Raw genomic sequence first — 22435 nt, 5'->3', positions numbered from 1 at the left:
TTTTTTGTATTCTGGTAACACTGTTCGAGAGAGTTCATTTGGCAAAGTAGGTGTTTATTAAAGAAAACAAAAATAATTAATGTTGTTTTTATTACTATTAATGTTTTTGTTTTGAAAAAATATTTATTTAAAAGAAATGTTTAAAAACACACATACACACATTGTATATACCTACATATTTATGAATTTAAGAACAAAAACAATAACTCTAAATAAATGAGAAATGAGTACAATATAGGTACAATGAAGTCAGAAAACGTCATATGAATGGGGAAGTATTAAATGGGGGTAAGAGCAAGAATGTTAACAACTTACTAGTTCAACAAATAACAAAAACAACAAAATATCACTTAGGTACCTACCTATTACTTTTTAATTAATATATAAAAGACAAGAAGATTATGTATAAAACAAAATAATAAAAAATACCCATTAAATAGCAACAAATTAATGTAGGGAGGGGAGAAAAAGCTATCATAACAAAATAAGAAAAATAATAAAAAAAACATGAATGATTTACAACAAGGTCACTCACAACAGAGAGAACGAAAACTAAAAAATGAGGAACAACAACAAATACCAAATATGTGGGGAATTACACAAACAATACATAAAAAAGAGCAAAAAAAGAACTATTAAAACTTAATTAACTGTTTTTCAAAAACTACCGTTAGAAATCTACTTTAAATAATAAACACAATAGGTAGGTATGTAGTTGTATTCAAAAGATACAAACAACGAAACATTAAATAAATGTAGGTAAAACGAGAAATGAATAATTATGTACAGTGTCTCTCATAAGTATTTGAATTTAGGTAAGCTATGAAAAGAAACCAAATTTAATAATATATTTGGTGTGGAAAATAAATAAATTAATTTGTTATATTGTCTAGATAGTCCTTATGTTTGATATCACGCTTTTTAAAACTTGAAAAATTTGCATTGACTTAAATTAATTGTGCTTTTTTAAAAAAAGTCCATGAAATTGCCTCACAAAAGTATGCGAATTTTTCCTGTATTTCATATTTGATCATATTATACGATACACAAATTTTAGAATCGCATGGTTTTATGCTTAATATTGTTTTAAGGGGTTACTATCAACCGCATGGATATATTTTTGACTCATTTGGTCCACAATTTTGGGGGATTTGTACCCTCTTTTCATGTAATATCATTAAAATGGCGATTTTTGGCTATATTTGTAATGTTTTCACCCTTTTTCCAGAGATAAAACCAAAATTTAATATTGGAATGTAATAGAACCCATAGGGTATCTAAAAATAATATTTTTTGTTATAACGATCTGTACTTAATCGTTCCAAGATGTATTTTTGGTATCGTTTTTCAGTTTCTAATTGAATTATCTGGATCATAAGTCTCTTTTCGTACCTCTAGGGACGATATTTTCCGACAAAGTTGTCTAGTGTATATTCATGTACATATTGGCACTAATGTATTTTAAATTTTCAATATATTATAGCGGTATACAACCCTAAATCATGCCTTAACAAAACGTCATCCTATATAGTAGGTTTCAGTTTTTACTACTCGTAACTTTCACGCTTATGTTGCCCGTTACAATAACACTGTAAGTCCTAAATTTTGGTTTTAATTTGATCATAGTAAATAATATTTAAACACATATCAACATTTTTGATGTGATCATAATGATATCGTGCCATGCAGCATGGAGGCCATTGGTATATAAAAATAATGATTTTACTATTTTGAATGGTGCTTCTTCGAGGCATGTTTTGGAGTTGTACACTTCCACAACACATTGAAAACTTAAAATGTATAAAAGCTGATATCTAAAAGATATATACCAGAAAACTTTCCCCGAAAATAGTTGATCCTAGTATTATAAAAATGGACTTAAGTTCCAATATATTGAATTAGCGACAGAAGAATGATCCGAATAATTTATCTTGGAACGTTTAAATACAGATTCTTGTAACAAAAAGTATTATTTTTAAATACCCCAAGGGGTCTTTTAAGTCCCAATATCAAATTTTTGTTTTATCTCTGGAAAAAAGGATACAAATTTACAATTATGGCCAAAAATCGCCATTTTAATGATATTACATGAAAAGAGGGTACAAATTCCCCAAAATTGTGGACCAAATGGGCCAAAAATATACCCTTTCCGTGGATAGTAACCCCTTAAAACAATATTACGCATAAAAACCATTCGATTCTAAAATTTGTGTTGCGTTTAATATGATCAAATATGAAATACAGGAAAAATTCGTATACTTTTGTGAGGCAATTTCATGGACTTTTTTTAAAAAAGCACAATTAATTTAAGTCAATGCAAATTTTTCAAGTTTTAAAAAGCGTGATATCAAACATAAGGACTATCTAGACAATATAACAAATTAATTTATTTATTTTGCACACAAAATATATTATTAAATTTGGTTTCTTTTTATAGTTTACCCAAATTCGAATAATTATGAGAGCCACTGTATGTATGTATGTGATAAAAGAAATCATAGAAATGTAGATCGAAACAGAAAAATGTTAATTGCCTATAAGAAAATTATGTTAATTAAATGTCTGGTTATGAATTTTTGAAATTTTTTTGAACAATTCTCTTTTCAAATATCAAAATATTTATTATCAAAGTTTCCTTTTTGGAATATGTTTGACCACAATTTAAAAACGAGTTGCTAACTGGATACATTCATAATATGAATATTATTCTCTTCTGTTTTTTCGCATTTTCAAATACTAAAAGACAAAACAATCAAACTGCAAAAAAAAAGTTTATACCAACATATGAACAACCAACAGGGAACAGCTGCACAGCAAGGTAGGTATTTATTGGAAACTCCAAAATCGAAATTAAACCAGCAGCACTATAAAATAACAAAAAAGGGGTTTTCTTCGTTTAAGAAGAAAAAATAACAACTTTGCACAAGCCAAACGAGCAAAGTAAAAAATGCAAAAAAGAAAAAATAACGAAAAAATTAATAACATAAGGTAAACACAAAATACACCACCAGCAGACCAGTCATACAAAAACAAAAAAATGTAACACACAAAACAAAATAAAAATATAAATCAAAAGCAAAAACAAACTCAATGCAATGCGCAATGAAAGCCGACAGCAACAAACACACTCTCATACATATCCATAATTATATCCAAAGAGAAAGAGCAACAGCGTCAGAGAAAACACTGCAAACCAATAATAATAACAAATATATTATACAAAACAATCATACCAGACTTTGCTGCAACTTTTTAACCAAAAAATTTTGTTTGAATCGAACTTTAAATATCAATTGGTTAATAATGATTACTGCATAAGTTGTCATAACATAAAAGAATAGAACTCTGTATTAGGGTTCTATAGTTGAAACGAAAAGTCGACTTTTCGACTTTTTGCATTTAGTTAAAAGTCGACTTTTCGACCTTTCGACTTTTTCCATTTTATGAAAAGTCGATTTTTCGACTTTTCGACCTTTTTCATTTATTTAAAAGTCGACTTTTAGACTTTTCGACTTTTAGTATTTTATAAATGGTCGACTTTTCGACTTTTTTCGACTTTTCGACTTTTTTTGACTTTTCGACTTTTCGACTTTTTTCGACTTTTTCCGACTTTTTGATTTTTTACGACTTTTTGACTATTTTCGATTTATTTCGACTTTTTTTCGACTATTTTCGACTATTTTTTTACTTTTTTCGAGTTTTTCCGACTATTTTAGAGTTTTTGACCTCTTTTCCACTTTTTTAAAACTTTCGACTCTTTTCGACTTTTATCGACTTTTCGACTTTTTCCGACTTTTCGACTTATCGACTTTTTTCGACTTTTCAACTTTTTTCGACTTTCCGATTTTTTGACTTTTCGACTTTTTTCGACTTTTATTTACAAAGTCGATTTTTCGACTTTTTTCATAGACGATAGTCGAGTTATCGACTTTTTTGGAACAAAATAGTTGACTTCGACTTTTTTCGACAAAAAGTCGATTGTTCGATTATTCGAAAGTCGATTTATAGAACCCTACTCTGTACGTATGTATATCAGGCATGGAAAATTTAAATTTTGAAATAGTACTAACTTGTATATGAAAAATAAACTATAGACTATACTATACATTGGACTAGAGACAAGACTATAGATTGGACTATAGAATAAACTATAGGATCCTCGGACCCATAGTGTTCCGTAACGACATTTTTCGTTATTTTTTCTAAATATTACAAAAATATTGAAAATATCTAAAAAATTTTCATAAATATTAAACACTTTTTTTCTTCAATTATACCAGATTTTTTCGTGACTTTTTGGATTTCTTTTTTTTAGGTTTTTTAACAGGACGAAGCAAAAAAGTATAAGTAAAGTATTATGTGATTTATAATTTTTATTTCCTATTAAGGAGTGAGATCGAAAAATTCTTAACACACGTTTTTCATTACATTTTTCAACCAAAGTATTATTTGATTTTTTTTTTTGATCAAGTTACCTTTGAAAAACATGTCAGTTATTATGTGTAATGTCAATTATATTAATTTTTTTGTTAATCTGATTAAAATGAGTGACCAGAAAAAAGTGCGTATTGAAATTATTAAATATTTTCAACTAAACCCAACTTGGTCTTACAAAAAGTTGGCCAAGCATACAAAGGTCTGCCGTCAAACTGTTTCCAATGTTATTAAACAGTACCGGGAGAACTTGTCAGTTGATAGAAAACCTGGTTCAGGTAGAAGGAATGGTCCACATGATGTTTCTAAAGCCAAAAAAATAGAACGCATTTTCAAAAGAGCTCCCAACACATCCGGTAGCAAAGCAGCCCGGTTAGCTCAGTGCTCGGACTATTTGGTACGAAAAGTTAAAGCTAATGCAGGTTTAAAAACATACAAGGCTCAAAAAGTTCCTGACAGGAACGCTGCTAAAAATTTAGAGGCCAAAAACAGAGCACAGAAATTGAAGTCAAGTTTTATAAAAAAATATTCTTGCTGCATAATGGATGACGAAACGTATGTTCTGGCAGATTTTTCGCAACTTCCAGGTCAAAAGTTTTATGTTGCTGATGCTCGAGGGAATGTTGAAGAAAAGTTTAGGACCCAAAAGCAGACAAAATTTCCCAGAAAGTTCTTGGTATGGCAAGCAATATGCAGTTGCGGCAAAAGAAGCCAATCATTTGTTACAACGGGCTCTATAAATACCGAAATTTACATCAAGGAATGTTTACAAAAAAGGCTGCTTCCATTCATAAGACTTCATAATGTGTCCACTTATTTTTGGCCTGACTTGGCATCCTGTCACTATGGTAAACAAGCCCTTGAGTGGTACAAGAACAATAATGTGGTATTTGTACCAAGAGAGGCAAATCCTCCAAACTGCCCGGAGCTAAGGCCAGTAGAGAGATATTGGGCTCTTGTTAAAAGAGAATTGAAGAGTACAAAAAAGGTGTCCAAAAGTGTGGTAGATTTTAAACGGAGATGGACTACATGTTCGAGCAAAGTGACAGAAAGCACTATAAAAACGTTAATGGAAGGGTTTCCGAAAAGGGTTCAAAATTTCATCACTAGTGATTAAAACTATAAAAATATTTTTTTTTGTAAATTGTAATAATAATTTCAATCAAATAAAAAAAAAATAAAGCTGTAAGTTTAGTGGTTTCTTTTTTATAAACATATATGTATGTTAAGAATTTTTCGATCTCACTCCTTATGTACTGAAATAAAAATTTGTATTTCAGACTGATAATGCTCTGCTGTACAAAATAAGGAATACTGTTACCACGGAATATAAAGTTAGGCCACAATTCCTAATTCAATGATAAACTTATCGCAGATTTAAGTTTGTCAAATTGTAAGCAAAAGCGTTCCCGTTTGAAAGAACTAAAATAATATACATAAATATTTCCGAACAGAGATTAAAGTGATCATTAAAGTTATATTTTATGCGTATAACGCACTCTGCAACAACATCGAAGAAATCAGGTGAAATATTTATTGGCGATAGGGGTGATTAAATATTCTCAATGTATGGATATATTTTACAGATTTTATGGACCAGAATAATTTTTGGAGATTTCTTAAATTTCTCATAGGGTTTGCGAAGTAAAATACAGAGGGAACCCCCGGACTAGACTATAAACTAGACTACATATATCAAATGTTAGAAAAGTACCAAATGTCGAGGGGGGTACCGCGGTATCTTCGATATCAAAAAGTACTAAAGCATTAAATTTTCTATGCCTTATCTTTATATTCATTGCTGCTATCCTATGGTAGGGAGGAGCAATCTGGGATAAATCTTAAGACAATTTTAAACTGCGTAAATCGAACCGGTTGGTTTAACTCTGGAACTAATGAGTGATACTACAAAAGGACTCATACAACAACTTACGCGATACACCAATTAGATGGACGTTAATTTGTACATAAAAGTCGAAATATGCAGAAAATGCAAGCAACCGTTATCACTATGATATTGTTACCGCTAAAAACCTTTCAGAACTACTTTTGTTAACCTTTAAACCAAGGTACTTTCTGTCAAAAATGTCGGTAAATCGATTACCTTTTCAAATCTATTAACTTTATCGTTAAAATATCGATACCGAAATAAGCCAAAATACCGATTACCGTTAGACAACGTAACTGAAATATGATAAAATAGTAGTGTGCTAAAGAACCCTTTTTAAAACAATACCTTTAACGAAATAAGCTGAAAGACCAATAATACAATGAAAACGTTACTGAAATGAGCTAAATTATCGATACCACTAAAATATCGAAATAAGTTTAAAACCCGGCCTATCTTTTCACCGATTCAACATGGTTTGCAACCTTGGGAAAAAGTCGAAAAGCTGAAAAAGTTGAAAAGTTGCAAAAAGTTGACTTTTCGAAGTTTTGTCAATTTCGCATCAAACTTAAATATTTAAATCTATTTTTTTTTTTTTCAAAATTTCCCCTTTACCCACTAAAAGTTTTCACATTAGCAACCCTGCTGAATACATAACGAATAGGGTTCTATAGTTGAAACGAAAAGTCGACTATTCGACTTTTCGACTTTTTTCGACTTTTTCCGACTTTTCGATTTTTTCGACTTTTTGACTATTTTCGACTTCTTTCTACTTTTTTCCGACTATTTTTTGACTTTTTTCGAGTTTTTCCGACTACATATTTTAGAGTTTTTGACTTTTTTTTCCACTTTTTTAAAATTTTTGACTATTTTTGACTTGTCTTGACTACTATTTTCGATTTTTTCGACTTTTTCCGACGTTTTTCGACTTTTTCCGACTTTTCGACTTTTCGACTTTTTTCGACTTCTCGACTTTTTTTTTCGACTTTTTTCGACTTTATTCGACTTTTTTCGACTTTATTCGACTTTTTCCGACTTATCGCCTTTTTTCCACTTATCGACTTTTTTCGACTTTATTCACAAAGTCGACTTTTCGACTTTTTTCACAGACGATAGTCGAGTTATCGACTTTTTTGGAACAAAATAGTCGACTTCGACTTTTCGACTTTTTTCGACAAAAAGTCGATTGTTCGATTATTCGAAAGTCGATTTATAGAACCCTAATAACGAATCACAGAAAACAATAACAATAAAACACGTACTAATCAAACTTACACCTTCAAACAATTGCATTACAACCAAAGACGAACCAAAACTACGAAAATAACAAAAAATGATACAACATTAAACTATGTGAGACATTTTTAAAATGTTAATGATAACGGTTGCTGATAGTGATGGTGATTTCCCCCCCCATATACACGCATACATTCAACATCTTTTTCAACTTTTTCGCTAAAACACTCGTTTTGTTATTCTCCTTTTCGTATATTTTTTTTTTATTTATTTCTTATAAATTGAGTATACATTTTTACTGTTGCTTTTTTTAGCAGCAGAGTTTCCTCATCAAACGTTAAATATAAAAAATAAACAAAAACAAAACAGCAATAACAATAAAAATAACAACACAAGCAGAGCAGCAGTATTTTTTATTATTGAATTATCGTATTTTTTGTAGCACGTGTGGGTCGTGCACATGTTGCTGTAAATATCATACATAGAAACACAGGGGGGAATGAATGCAAACAAAAACTGAGCAAAAGAGTGAAAATAATCAAACATACCCCAGAGAGAAATGAACACAATTAACAGAGAACAATTTAGTTAAGGTCATGCGCGTATGTTTGTTTGTGTGTGCAAGAGAACTTGTTCGTTATTTTTAATCTCACTCAGAAAATAGTGGGGCATTACTCATATTCTTGTTTTCTTTTGGTAAAAACAATAACAACAACAACAATAATATAAAAAATTGCAAAGGTTTTATTTTCATTTATTTTGAGTGTGTTGATGATGATTTTTTGTATTTTTCTTTTTTTATTATTATGTATTTGTTTCATATTCCATTCGTATATAGTGTTTTTGTATGTGATAAAAAAATGTGTACAAAGTAGATATAATAGAAAAGATATGTTTTTATAAAAAAATGTATTAAAGCAATGAATACCAGTGGTTTCTTTTGAATATCAATGCGGTTAATGAACTTAAGGAAAAAAAAAAACTTTTTCTAAGTGGGAATATATTTTTTTAAACATTTAAAAAATCATTTTCAATTTTTCACAACTAAAGAAAAAAAAACTCTTAAACAAACAAAAAAAAAAAAAAATCGAAAATTTTTTTATTAAAATTGGCACAAACCATAAAATTTAAACAAATAGGTACCTATGCATATTCACGACGAATACCTAGGTACAAAATCTTTTTAGTTACCATCTCAAAACAATGAATGAAGAATCCAAATTTAATATTACAAAAAATGGTGTCATCTAAAGACAGCGGAAAAAAAACACAATTCAGTTCAAATTATGTTAAAAAATTTAAAAGAAAAAAAAAAATTAAAAAATATGTAAAAGAGAGTTTACTTACATTTAAAATTCTCTTCTCTCTTTATAATGTTTTCCTCTATCTAACTCTTTTCTGAATGAGAGAGAAATAAACCACATATTTCCTAATATAGTTTTAAGAAATTTTCGCACAAAGTTATAACAAATAAACAAAAATGAAAACAAAACAAAAGAAAATAATGACAGCTGTGTTTTTGTTGCGCAGATGATGATGACTGCTGCAGTGATGCCAAATAATTACGTTTCTTTTATAAAAATCGTAAAGCAAATTATAGTCCCTACTATAAACCTATATGTATATAATCTTGACTATATGTATACCAGACAACAGTCTTGAATGTAGTTTTGACTATGGACCAGTTTATAGTCTTGACTATAGACCAGACCAGACTATATTCTTTAATGTAGACGAAACTATAGTCTAGACTATAGACCAGACTATAGTCGTGACTATAGAGCAGACTATATTCTTTAATGTAGACGAAACTATAGTCTTGACTATAGACCAGACTATATTCGTGACTATAGTCGTGACTATTGACCAGACTATAGTCATGACTATAGGTCAGAATATAGACCAGACTGTAGTCCCTACTAGTGTCTATTATAGACTATAGTCGTGACTATAGACCAGACTATAGTCGTGACTATAGACCAGACTATAGTTGTGACTATAGACCAGACTATAGTCGTGACTATAGACCAGACTATAGTCGTGACTATAGACCAGACTATAGTCGTGACTATAGGTCAAACTATAGTCGTGACTATAGGTCAGACTATAGACCAGATTGTAGTCCCTACTAGTGTCTATTATAGACCAGAATATATATCAGACTATAATCTTGACTATATAACAGTATACAGTCTCGAATGTAATCTTGACTATAGGCCAGACTATAGTCCAGACTATAGTATTGACTATAGACCTGACAATAGTTTTGACTATAAACCAGACTCTAGTGTCTATTATATTCTCGATTATAGATCAGACTACACACTACACTATAGAACAGACTGTACTCTCGACTATAGACTATATTATCTACTATAGACCAGACTATAATCTCGATTATAGACTAGCCTTCGTCATCCCTTTTCTACGTGATCTGATGATTTATCATCTAAGACTGGAAACTATATGTTTTCGTATTTATTACATTCAAATAGTTGACCACACTTAACGTTAGGTGTTTTCTCTCAGACTGAGGTCTTCGTTTTTTTTTTATAAATAACATCTCAAACAACAACAACAATCATTATAATGATTATGTTGAAACAACAATTGCGATTAAAACGCACACGCAACTTAATGGCCATGTTGCCACTTTTCTTTAGCATTTTTTATAAATACAATTATTATTGTTTTTAATATAATATTTTGTAAATTTTAGCCTAATTGAATGAATAAATTAATTCAGACACGAGTTCAAAACAACAGGTTAATTATTATATTTTGTTTATTTCTAATGCAAGACACATACTATCATGTTTAGAATAATGAAATAAAAAAATCAAGATCTAGATATTGTTAATACAGTGAAAATTATTTTATTAATTATTTGTATCTACTTCTTCAAGGAGCTTGGACCTGCAAAATTATTCAAATCTTTAATCAGTGATCTTCTACTCAAAAATTGTATGCAATTCTTCAATCTTCGCTTCTTGTATTGTTTTTATTATAATTCACTTTATAATTTAAATTAAAGTTGACTGATCTAAAGAAAAAAGTTGGTAATTGTGTTTTAATTTTTATTTTTTTACTTTTCTTATGAATGTCTGCCATTTTAAGTTTAATGTTTAATACAATCTACAACAACATCAGGTAAAAAAAAAACAATGCAAAACAGGTTGAATAACCTCAAAAAAATTATTGTATATACGCTACAGAGAGACGGAACGGGACGAGACCGAACTTGCATACATATTGGCAAAATAAAAAAGCTTCATACTATAATGCGAATAAATATTATTAGCCATCGTATACAATTCTTCATACATATGTTTAATGAACAAATATACAACAAACTTTCTGTTGTATTTTGTTGAATATACACTAAGAAAAGTTAATTATTATTTTATAATTTTCAAGGTAATTACAAGTTGTACGAATATGTATACAAAAGTAATTATTTCCAAAATATTACTATATACACTATTGTATACAAATATGTATTTGTTATCTGACATTCAAAAATAAAAATAACCTAAGCGGTAAAGAATTGGAAACATTAAAATGACAACTTCACACCGTAACGTACCTATTAACACTTGGCGAAAATTTGTCAACATAACAACTGCACTGTTAATCGTAATGGGTGATAAATGATCATAAATAATCGTAGAAAAATAGATAAATGTTCCATAAGCTTCGCTAGGATCTTAAATAGACCAAACTATAGCCTATAGACCAGACTATAGTCTCGCCTACAGGCATGGAAAATTCTCTTTTTTTATATCGGAAAATACCGCGGTACCCCGAGGACATTTTCGGTCCTTTTTCTAAATTACTAACTTTTGATAAGTAATCGACAGACCAGTCTGTAGTGTAGTCTATAATCTAGTCTAGTCTATAGTCTAAACTATAGACTAGACTATAGACTATGATCATTTTAGTCTATAGGCCAGTCTATAGTCTATAGTCTAGTCTATGGTCTAGTCTATGGTCTAGTCTATGGTCTAGTCTATGGTCTAGTCTATGGTCTAGTCTATGGTCTAGTCTATGGTCTAGTCTATGGTCTAGTCTATAGTCTAGTCTATAGTCTAGTCTATAGTCTAGTCTATAGTCTAGTCTATAGTCTAGTCTATAGTCTATAGTCTAGTCTATAGTCTAGTCTATAGTCTAGTCTAGTCTAGTCTATAGTCTAGTCTATAGTCTAGTCTATAGTCTAGTCTATAGTCTAGTCTATAGTCTAGTCTATAGTCTAGTCTATAGTCTAGTCTATAGTCTAGTCTATAGTCTAGTCTATAGTCTAGTCTATAGTCTAGTCTATAGTCTAGTCTATAGTCTAGTCTATAGTCTAGTCTATAGACTAGTCTAGTCTATAGTCTAGTCTATAGTCTAGTCTATAGTCTAGTCTATAGTCTAGTCTATAGTCTAGTCTATAGACTAGTCTAGTCTATAGACTAGTCTAGTCTATAGTCTAGTCTATAGTCTAGTCTATAGTCTAGTCTATAGTCTAGTCTATAGACTAGTCTAGTCTATAGTCTAGTCTATAGTCTAGTCTATAGTCTAGTCTATAGACTAGTCTAGTCTATAGTCTAGTCTATAGTCTAGTCTATAGTCTAGTCTATAGACTAGTCTAGTCTATAGTCTAGTCTATAGTCTAGTCTATAGTCTAGTCTATAGTCTAGTCTATAGACTAGTCTAGTCTATAGTCTAGTCTATAGTCTAGTCTATAGTCTAGTCTATAGTCTAGTCTATAGTCTAGTCTATAATCTAGTCTATAGTCTAGTCTATAGTCTAGTCTATAGTCTAGTCTATAGTCTAGTCTATAGTCTAGTCTATAGTCTAGTCTATAGTCTAGTCTATAGTCTAGTCTATAGTCTAGTCTATAGTCTAGTCTATAGTCCAGTCTATAGTCTAGTTTATAGTCTAGTCTATGTCTAGTCTATAGTCTAGTTTATAGTCTAGTCTATAGTCTAGTCTATAGTCTAGTCTATAGTCTAGTCTATAGTCTAGTCTATTGTCTAGTCTATAGTCTAGTCTATAGTCTAGTCTATAGTCTAGTCTATAGTAGTCTATAGTCTAGTCTATAGTCTAGTCTATAGTCTAGTCTATAGTCTAGTCTATAGTCTAGTCTATAGTCTAGTCTATAGTCTAGTCTATAGTCTAGTCTATAGTCTAGTCTATAGTCTAGCTAGTCTAGTTATAGTCTAGTCTCTATAGTCTTCTATAGTCTAGTCTATAGTCTAGTCTATAGTCTAGTCTATAGTCTAGTCTATAGTCTAGTCTATAGTCTAGTCTATAGTCTAGTCTATAGTCTAGTCTATAGTCTAGTCTATAGTCTATAGTCTAGTCTATAGTCTATAGTCTAGTCTATAGTCTATAGTCTAGTCTATAGTCTATAGTCTAGTCTATAGTCTAATCTATAGTCTAGTCTATAGTCTAATCTATAGTCTAGTCTATAGTCTAGTCTATAGTCTAGTCTATAGTCTAGTCTATAGTCTAGTCTATAGTCTAGTCTATAGTCTAGTCTATAGTCTAGTTTATAGTCTAGTCTATAGTCTAGTCTATAGTCTTGTCTATAGTCTAGTCTATAGTCTAGTCTATAGTCTAGTCTATAGTCTAGTCTATAGTCTAGTCTATAGTCTAGTCTATAGTCTAGTCTATAGTCTAGTCTATAGTCTAGTCTATAGTCTAGTCTATAGTCTAGTCTATAGTCTAGTCTATAGTCTAGTCTATAGTCTAGTTTATAGTCCAGTCTATAGTCTAGTCTATAGTCTAGTCTATAGTTAGTCTATAGTCTAGTCTATAGTCTAGTCATAGTCTAGTCTATAGTCTAGTCTATAGTCTAGTCTATAGTCTAGTCTATAGTCTAGTCTATAGTCTAGTCTATAGTCTAGTCTATAGTCTAGTCTATAGTCTAGTCTATAGTCTAGCCTATAGTCTAGTCTATAGTCTAGTCTATAGTCTAGTCTATAGTCTAGTCTATAGTCTAGTCTATAGTCTAGTCTATAGTCTAGTCTATAGTCTAGTCTATAGTCTAGTCTATAGTCTAGTCTATAGTCTAGTCTATAGTCTAGTCTATAGTCTAGTCTATAGTCTAGTCTATAGTAGTCTATAGTCTAGTCTATAGTCTAGTCTATAGTCTAGTCTATAGTCTAGTCTATAGTCTAGTCTATAGTCTAGTCTATAGTCTAGTCTATAGTCTAGTCTATAGCCTAGTCTATAGTCTAGTCTATAGTCTAGTCTATAGTCTAGTCTATAGTCTAGTCTATAGGCTAGTCTATAGTCTACTCTATAGTCTAGTCTATAGTCTAGTCTATAATTCTGAATTGCAAAAAAAATTATAATACCTATTACTATCTGCCCTTTCATTCATTAATTTTACAATAAAATATTTTTAACCGTAATTATATTAAAAATAGAAATTTTGTATTTATGTATCTAACAAAATACAGATAAAGTTAAATCGAACTAACAACTGGGTTATTTACTTTAAAGACTATATCAAAATATGTATTATTAACCCATCATCCGCATATATACAAATATGTACATTGTACAAGTGTTGTTGGATGTTTGCTTTTGCCAAAAACACCAAAATAAAAACAAACATATAAATAACAACAAACATTATTCTTAAGACCAGCAAAAGCATTTACTAGACAAAAACCGATAGAGATAAATGAATTTCACTCAATTGAAATTTTTCTCTCAAATTTTAGCAAATTTCTTTGGTAATTCCTTTATGGTTTCGCTCTTCGGTCATGTTCAATCAATAGAGAAATCAAAACAAACTGGCAGAAAAAATACATATTTTTCTTAAACTTTGACAACAACAAATGAAGAAAGAAAAGACAAACAACGTGAATGCATAACAGGAAAAGTTAATTTAAAAGAAATGAAAAAGAATTTATAAGAAAACATGACAACAAAGAGAATGAAGCAAGTAGCATGACTCTGTCGAGAATAAATGTGCTGTTTGTTTGATTGGAGGTGGTGGCAGAAATGGCAAAAACATCGTTCTTCGTCACTAAATATTAAAAAAAACTCAAAATACCAAAAGCCGGTGGGTTGTGTACACATATGTATACCTATACACACGCCTATATTATTAAGTTGTATTAAATTCCTCCTCCTTCATGGCCTTGAAATTAAGCGAAATTTTCGCCGCTACTATCGTCTGGCAACTTAATAAACCAAATAATAGATTTATGAAAATTTACACTTACCAGCCACTTTTAATAATTCCGCATCCACCAGATCGGTAAGATCTGGCTCCTCGCCATACCAAAATATCCATAATTCTTTGGCGGCCGCTAGTGATAGAGGTGGATGCACTTTTGAGGTGTTAACATCAAACATTGCACTTGGATCCGAGTTATCTTGTCTGGTAGACTGAACACGTCTCCAAACACATAGAATGTCAGCTTGCATACATCTTGAATAGGAGCGTAAGATAGGATCATCCAGTGGATCACTGGATGCATTTGGTCGCTCATTGTTAACAAATTTGCGCCATTTTATACCGCATAAATCAGTCTAGAATAAAGAGAAGAGAGAAATTATTATTAGTGTTTATGAAAAGTATTAAAAATATTAATAATTATTTTTTATCTTTACTTGTATGTTTTTTCACATCTTTGATATTTATTCATTTCTGTTTGTACAATTTTTGCTCTCTTTTTTAATAAACTCTTCTACATGTCTATTTTCGAATTTACTGTATCTCTCCCTCTAAATCTCACTAACTCTATATCTTTTGTTAATATCAGGCATGGAAAATTCGCATTTTTATATCGGTACTTTTTCTAATATATTCACCCCTATCGCCAATCAACATTTCACGTGGAATGTGTTCCCTTTTCACATTATTCGTTCACTAACTTTTTTGACGCAGAGATACAAGACGAGACGGCTCAAATCGGCGGCGGCTGGCCGCCGGTAATATTTTGCAAGCCGCGCCGCCGCCGACTTCTTTCGGCTCAAAAGCTAAGCCGGCTTAAACGTAGCCGCTGATAAAGATTAGAATCGCACATGTATTTGAACGGAGTTGCCACTATTTTAAATTCTTATGGCAAATTGAAAAGAGTTGCCACACAATATTGTGCTAATATTAAAATAGTGAAAACTACTATAAGTGTCCACTTTCTGCAGAAAAAAACTTATATAGAGACAGGTTTCTATGTAACAGACTATTATACAAAGTTGTTCAATATAATAAACCTTATAAGGTTAATTTCTGAAGAAAAAGTTAAATTGAGCCGACAATTTAGCCGCCGCCGATATTTTCTGTAATAAGCCGCCGCCGCCGACCCATAATGGTTGCGCCGCCGCCGCCGATCATTTCGCATCGGCTTGTATCTCTGTTTTGGCGTTGTGAAATTTGTTGATAGAATTTTGTAAACATTGAACAGCTGTTGCATACAAAATCAACTACTGTGAGTGAATTGTTCACGATAGCAATTTTCCCTTCGAGAGGAATGAAAATTTCAATGGAACAAAAATTTCATATCTATTGGCGGTAGTGGTATTAACTTTTGATAAAAAGTCGACAGAACAATATGTAGTGTAGTCCATAGTTTTGTCTATAGTCTTATCTATAGTCTAGTCTATAGTCTAGTTTATAGTTTTGTCTATAGTATAGTCTACAGTCTTCTCTATAGTCTAGTCAGTAGTTTAGTCTTGTCTATAGTCTAGTCTATAGTATTGTCTATAATTAAGTCTATAGGTTAGTATACAGTCTAATCTATATTATAGTCTATAATCTCGTCCATATTATTGCCTATTGTCTATAGAATAATTTATAACCTAATGTAATCTATAGTCTAGTCTAGAATAATTAATAGTCTAATATAATCTATAGACTCTAGAGGAAATTACCTTAAAAACTATTTCAAAATTTCAATTATCCATATCTGGTTAATATGTTTCATAAGGGGAGCAACAAACTAAGGTATTGCAAAAATGTTTTAATACAAAAAAAAAATAACAACAAAAGAAAACCTACAGAATTATTATACCAGTTTGAAATCTATAAAAAAATATACCAACTCATGTTTGGACACAGATACTTATGCCCCCGATAAGCAACTATGACGTTTATTGAGTGAGTTCGCTAAAACTCATTCTTTCTCGCTCACTATCCCCACTGGGATGCAACAAACACAGTCAAACAAACACATGTAAATTTTTTACTATAAATAAAAGGTAAAAACAAGAAAATTAAAAAGAAAAGAAACACATCAACATACTAAAGAAAAGTGAAAAGAGTACGTACAACTTTAAAACGGCATATCATTGATAAGACACAACAACAATATTATAAACTTTCTTGTTTTTTTTTTGCAATTTTATTCAGAAACACTAAAACAACTGCGAAAAGGTACTAATTACTTTAAATTTTTTAAGTAGATATTCAAAGTTATATTTATAACAGAACTTTATAAGATATTCAAGACTCGAGTTTGGATTTAGAAAAGCAAGATGCGGAGATAAGACTTTCAAGTAACAAGGACTAAGTAGGCATATTGGAAAAAAATTATGTAGATGTGAATAAATACTTAGTACTACAATTATCCTTACCAGAAAATAATACAAAGTCAAAAGGCAACTACTAAAAAGGTGTTAAAATATAAATATTTGATTTTAATAACATTTGTACAATGTAATCAAGTTTTATTATTGTTAAGGAGGAGGTCAATATCACACCTATTATTTATAATAAAATTACAGTTTACCAAAAAAATAAAAAAAAAATACGAAAAAGAAAAACAATGAAAAAACACACACGCTACAAATGAACAGAAATACAACACCTGTTATTATAGTTAGTTGTTGTTTCACAGTTTTATTTTTGTGCAACAGTTATATTTTTATTTATATATTATTTGACAAACTCATTCACATGTATAAAATAAGAAAGAAAAATACAACAACATACATTACTACTCCTAAGTGTATTTGTTTTCTTCTTACCACAAACTAGACAAACAAGTTTAAAACAAGTTGTGTGTATGATACTTAAAGAAAAATATATATAATTTTTTTATAAAAATAGGGTAAATGCACCTAATGTCGGCATCACCCAGTAGTCGGCATCTTTTACATAAAAATGTAAATAAATAAGAAAAGCTGTACAAATTTATTAAGCTTTGATCTATATTTCATAGAAAATATGGTCTTTTTGCTTTATGAAATGAGTAAATTTAAGTAGGATTACTAATTTCCTCTATATTTGACGTTGTTTTGTGACAGCTTTGCAGCATTTGCAGTACTGTCAGTTTTCTTAACAAAAATTTAGTTTTAGTGCCACCTTAAACAAGTAAATATTTATATTAAATTAAATGATTTATTTGACAAAAATTGATATAAATGAAAGAAAACAGTTGAAATATTCAATTTAAAGTGAAAAAGTTAGATAAAAATATATTTTTTTGTAATTTTAATCGCTGCCGCCATTAGGAACACAATTTTTTATGAATTCTTATTGTCGGCATAGGGGTGCCGACTACTGGGTATTAAGTTCGATCATACGTATTCTATAGTCGGCACTCTAAAATTTATTATTTCTCTATAGAAAATTGGGTATATTACTATGAAAAATTTCTATATAACAATTTTCTCTTCAAAAATTATACGTATAACAGTTATTTTTGTAAAAAAATTTATGTATAACACTTCTCTATAAAAATTTATGTATATTACAATTTTCTCTATAGAAAATTGATTGTACAACATTTGTTTCTATAGAGAATTATGTGTATACAATTTTTTTCTATAGAAAATTTTATGTATAACAATTTTTGATACAAAAAATTATGTGTATATCAGTTTTCTCTATGAAAAATTGTGTGTATACCCTTTTTTTTCTATAGAAAATTACTTCTATAATAGCTTTTTCTACAGAAGATTACAATTTTCTACTACAGAATATAATTTTCTATACAAAAAATATGTCTATAACAGTTTTTTCTATTAAAAATTTTGCATATTTTTTTTTCTAACAAAAATTGCTTCTTAACTGTTTTTTTACAAAAAAATTATGAGTATAACATTTTTTTTTCTATAGAAAATTCCTAGTATGACAATTTTTCTATAGAAAAGTGTTCTTGTTATAATATCCTCTACGAAACTTATGTTTAATTTTTTTCCTATAGGAAATTGCATATTTTTATAAAAGATTTTCTTTAAAAAACAGTACATATAACAATTTTCCCTATAAAAAATTACTTTTTTCTCTAACAAAAAATACAATATTGTATAGAAAATTGCATGTATAACTCTTTTTCTATAGAAAAAAAATGTTATTATGTATACTTATTACAATTATAATTATGTTTATAACACATTTTTCTACAGAAAAAAATGATATTATTACAGTTATTTCTATAGAAAAAATTTAATTAAATATTTTCTTTGGAAAATTGTGTATATATCACTTTTTTCTATAAATAAATATGCTTTTTTCAAACAAAAAATCTACTGCCGACTATAGGGACATTTTTTGTCGAACTTAGGAACACTGGTGCCGACTATTGGAAAATGTGGAGTTTTTAACAAAATTTACAAATTACTAAAAACTAGTTATTTGTTTTTCAAAAAAGTTAAATGGATCTAAAACTTAACTAAACACATAATTGAAATAACTAAAAATCATCGTAATAACATTTTCCGAATCTTTAGGGGGATAGTTTGAAAAAGAGAAAAAAGTTAAACTGCCGACTATTGGTACATTTACCCTATAAACACACAAATACAAAAACAATAATATCTAACATAAAAAGAAAATAGAAATAGTACTTAAGAGAGAGAGAGAGGGAAGTACGGTGTTGCCAAAAATGTAATAAATATTTTTTAAATTTATATTTCTATTTTATAATCTCACTATACATATACTGCCTTATTCATAAACATCTATCAAAGGTTTATAAAACAAATTTTATATGAAAATTTAATTTATAAACCTTTGATAAAAGTTTATATGAATATGACCCATAGTCGAAAGAAAATAGAACTTACAGAATAGATCATAACAATCTTTAGACGAAATACTAAAGATCAATTTATAATCGAAAGACTATAGAACAATCTATAGTCGAGAGACTAAAAATCAATCAATCTATAGTCGGATAGTCCAAATATTAATCTCTAATTAAGAGACTATAGATCAATCTATACTCAAAAGACTAAAGATTAATCTTTGGTCGACAGATTACTGATTCATCTATAGTCGAAAGGCTATAGATCAGTCTATAGTAAAAAGACTATTGATCAATCTATAGTCGAAAGACTTAAATCAATCTCATGTCGAGGGACTGTAGATCAATATCTATTCTTATAGTTATAGACAAATCTCTAGTCGAGTGACTAGAGATTAATCAATAGTCGAATGATGAAGATTAATCATTAGTCGAGATACACTAGATCAATCTATAGAAGCGATATATCAATATACTAAAGATCAATACATAGTCGAGAGAATATACATCAATATATAGTCGTGAGTCTCAAGATCAATCTTTGGACAAAAAGTTATAGATTAATCAATAGTCGAGTTACTCTCTAGTCACTCATTAATACTCGATTAATAAAAATCAATCTATAGTAGAGAGATAATAGATCAATTTATAGTCAAAAAGTTATAGACCAATTTATAGTCGAGAGACTAGAGATTAATCATAGTGGAATAATAAAGTTCAATCTATAGTCAAGATACTATAAATCAATCTATAGAAGCGATATATCAAGATACTAAAGATCAATTTATAATCGAGAGACTAGAGATTAATCAGTAGCGAATAATAAAGATCCATCTTAGTGGAAAAACTACAGATCTATTTTTAGTCGAGAGTGTAAAGATCAATCTATTGTTGAGAGACTTTAGATCGAGAGGTTTAGAGATTAATGACGTGAGTGAACTACAACCCAGAAACGATTTTTTTCTTTTTCACAAAACTTTTACATTTTTCAAAACGTAAATTTTGTAAATACTCTTAATTAAAATAAATTAAAAAACAACATACTACTCACCAAGGCAAAAAAGTTTGTATGGCAATCCTCCAAACTAGCGCCGTTAGTCTGATGTGATTGATGCGTCATAGTTCATAGATTTTGTTTGCAATACAGCAGCTCCTCATTTTCTCAATTGTTGATATTAATTTTTGTTTGTTGTTGTTTTTGTTCTTTTTTTTTTAAGATTATAACTATAGATGATTGGCAAAGATAGTAATAAAACAACAATGGTATTGTTTTTTTTAAATGGTTACGTTTTTTATATGAAAGTTTAGTTATTTATGCTGCTGTCTTAATTGTTTACGAGGCAAATTTGTGTTTTTATAAAATTCTTCTTGTTTATTTTTCTTTTCATAACAATTGGAAGAAGAAGGCGATTTTATAATACATTTAGATTTTGTACTTATTCTTTTTTATATTTATTTATTATTATTTTGTATTTGCTGTTATTTATTACAACAGTAATGTAGTAAAACACACACACTCACACTGTTATATTGTTTTGAATTAAAATGTAAAGTTTCGCTCATAATTAGAGAGGTGGTGTACGAATATAAAGAGACATCTGTTGAAGGAGAAAAATAGAGAGTGAGATTATGTTAGAAGAAGGTGAGTTGAGTTTTTTTTTTATACAAATACAAGTTGATAGCTTTATTTTATATGTAAATTTTTGGATTTTATTGTTTTTGTTTTTTTATCATTGGAATTTTGTTAATTATTTTTTAGAATTTGTTGTTGTTGATTTACTGGCGATTTTTTTTTTTTTGCTGTTGGTTTGCCTGTTATTTACTTTTATGAATTAAAGCTTCACACTAAATTAAGTAAATTTTTTCGTAAATAAATGAAAATCATTTGAAAATAAAAATGACCACAATAACAACATTTTTATTATACGTAGGTCGTTGTCTATTTTATTGACTATTTTGTGAATATGTATTATTTAATTTCTTTTTTAATTTAACTCTCACACGCGCATGTTAATGAAATTTTCACTTTGTTTTTTTTTTTTTTTTAACAATAACGAATTGTTGCCGAATGCACGACCCATCGAAGGCACACGTTTTAAAATTATTGTAAAATAAAACACATTTTTTAATAAGATGCTGCTGCTGATGTTTTTGTTAAGAAATTATAGATATAAATATGTTTTTGTTTTGATTTATTTTATATTATGTACTTTTTTATGAATTTACTACTAAAGTTGACAAAAAAAAAACAACAATACAGAAGGAGAATGTAAATAAGAGTAAAATTATATTAGTTAAATTTTGCAAAGGAGTGAGTACAAGTAAGAAGAGAGAAATTTGAGTTGAGCAAAGCAAAATAAAAAACAAGCAACAAAAACTCAATTTTTTATTATTAGTTTGGTATCGTTAAAATTCATCGACGTAGACAGCAAAAAATAACATACAAAAATATATTACACTCTTCTTATTAAAACAAGTGAGTTTGTTTGTGTATACAAATATTATAAAGTTTAGCTAAACATTGTTGTTGTTGTTGTTGTTTTTCTTTTGTGTGTTTGATTTTTTTTTATACATGTATGAAGTAGCAACCAACCGTAGACGACTTTTGTGTAATAGATGGATGATGATAATGATGATGACGACAAACATTTATATTTATGAAATCAATTCTTCTTCTTATTTTAGTTGTTATTGTTTTAATTTTTTATAAAGATAATAACATTTTCACTTTTTGTTGATTTGTTTTATTAATTTTTATTATGAATTTTACCAATAAATTTTATTTTAAAATATATTCTTAATAGTTTACATGTTTTTCACTCTACTTTTGTTAAGTATCTATACAAATTATTCAATGTAGAAAATTTCTTTATATTTTTTTTGCAAAAATATTAAATGTAGAAAG

General features: G+C 29.2%; 1 protein-coding gene across 6 annotated transcripts in view; it reads right to left on the bottom strand.

Annotated features, from left to right (window-relative positions):
• The window catches only part of LOC119613961 (mediator of RNA polymerase II transcription subunit 13-like), a 35769-nt gene that overhangs the window by 6638 nt on the left and 6696 nt on the right, over positions 1-22435 (bottom strand). For all 6 annotated transcript variants that reach the window (XM_037970035.1, XM_037970041.1, XM_037970037.1 and 3 more), the window contains exons 2-3: positions 20582-21128; positions 14782-15091 (exon numbers count right to left, since the gene is read on the bottom strand). In XM_037970035.1, coding sequence (XP_037825963.1) covers positions 14782-15091; positions 20582-20650 — 379 coding nt within the window. In that variant the 5' untranslated portion in view covers positions 20651-21128. The remainder of the gene's footprint in view (positions 1-14781; positions 15092-20581; positions 21129-22435) is intronic.

Source organism: Lucilia sericata, unplaced genomic scaffold (assembly GCF_015586225.1).
Source record: "Lucilia sericata isolate MDLA Ls3-8-SP2 unplaced genomic scaffold, ASM1558622v1 Contig002464F_arrow, whole genome shotgun sequence".
Lineage (NCBI taxonomy): Eukaryota > Metazoa > Arthropoda > Insecta > Diptera > Calliphoridae > Lucilia > Lucilia sericata.
Note: the sequence above shows the minus strand (reverse complement) of the source record. Positions and strands in the feature narration are given on the sequence as shown.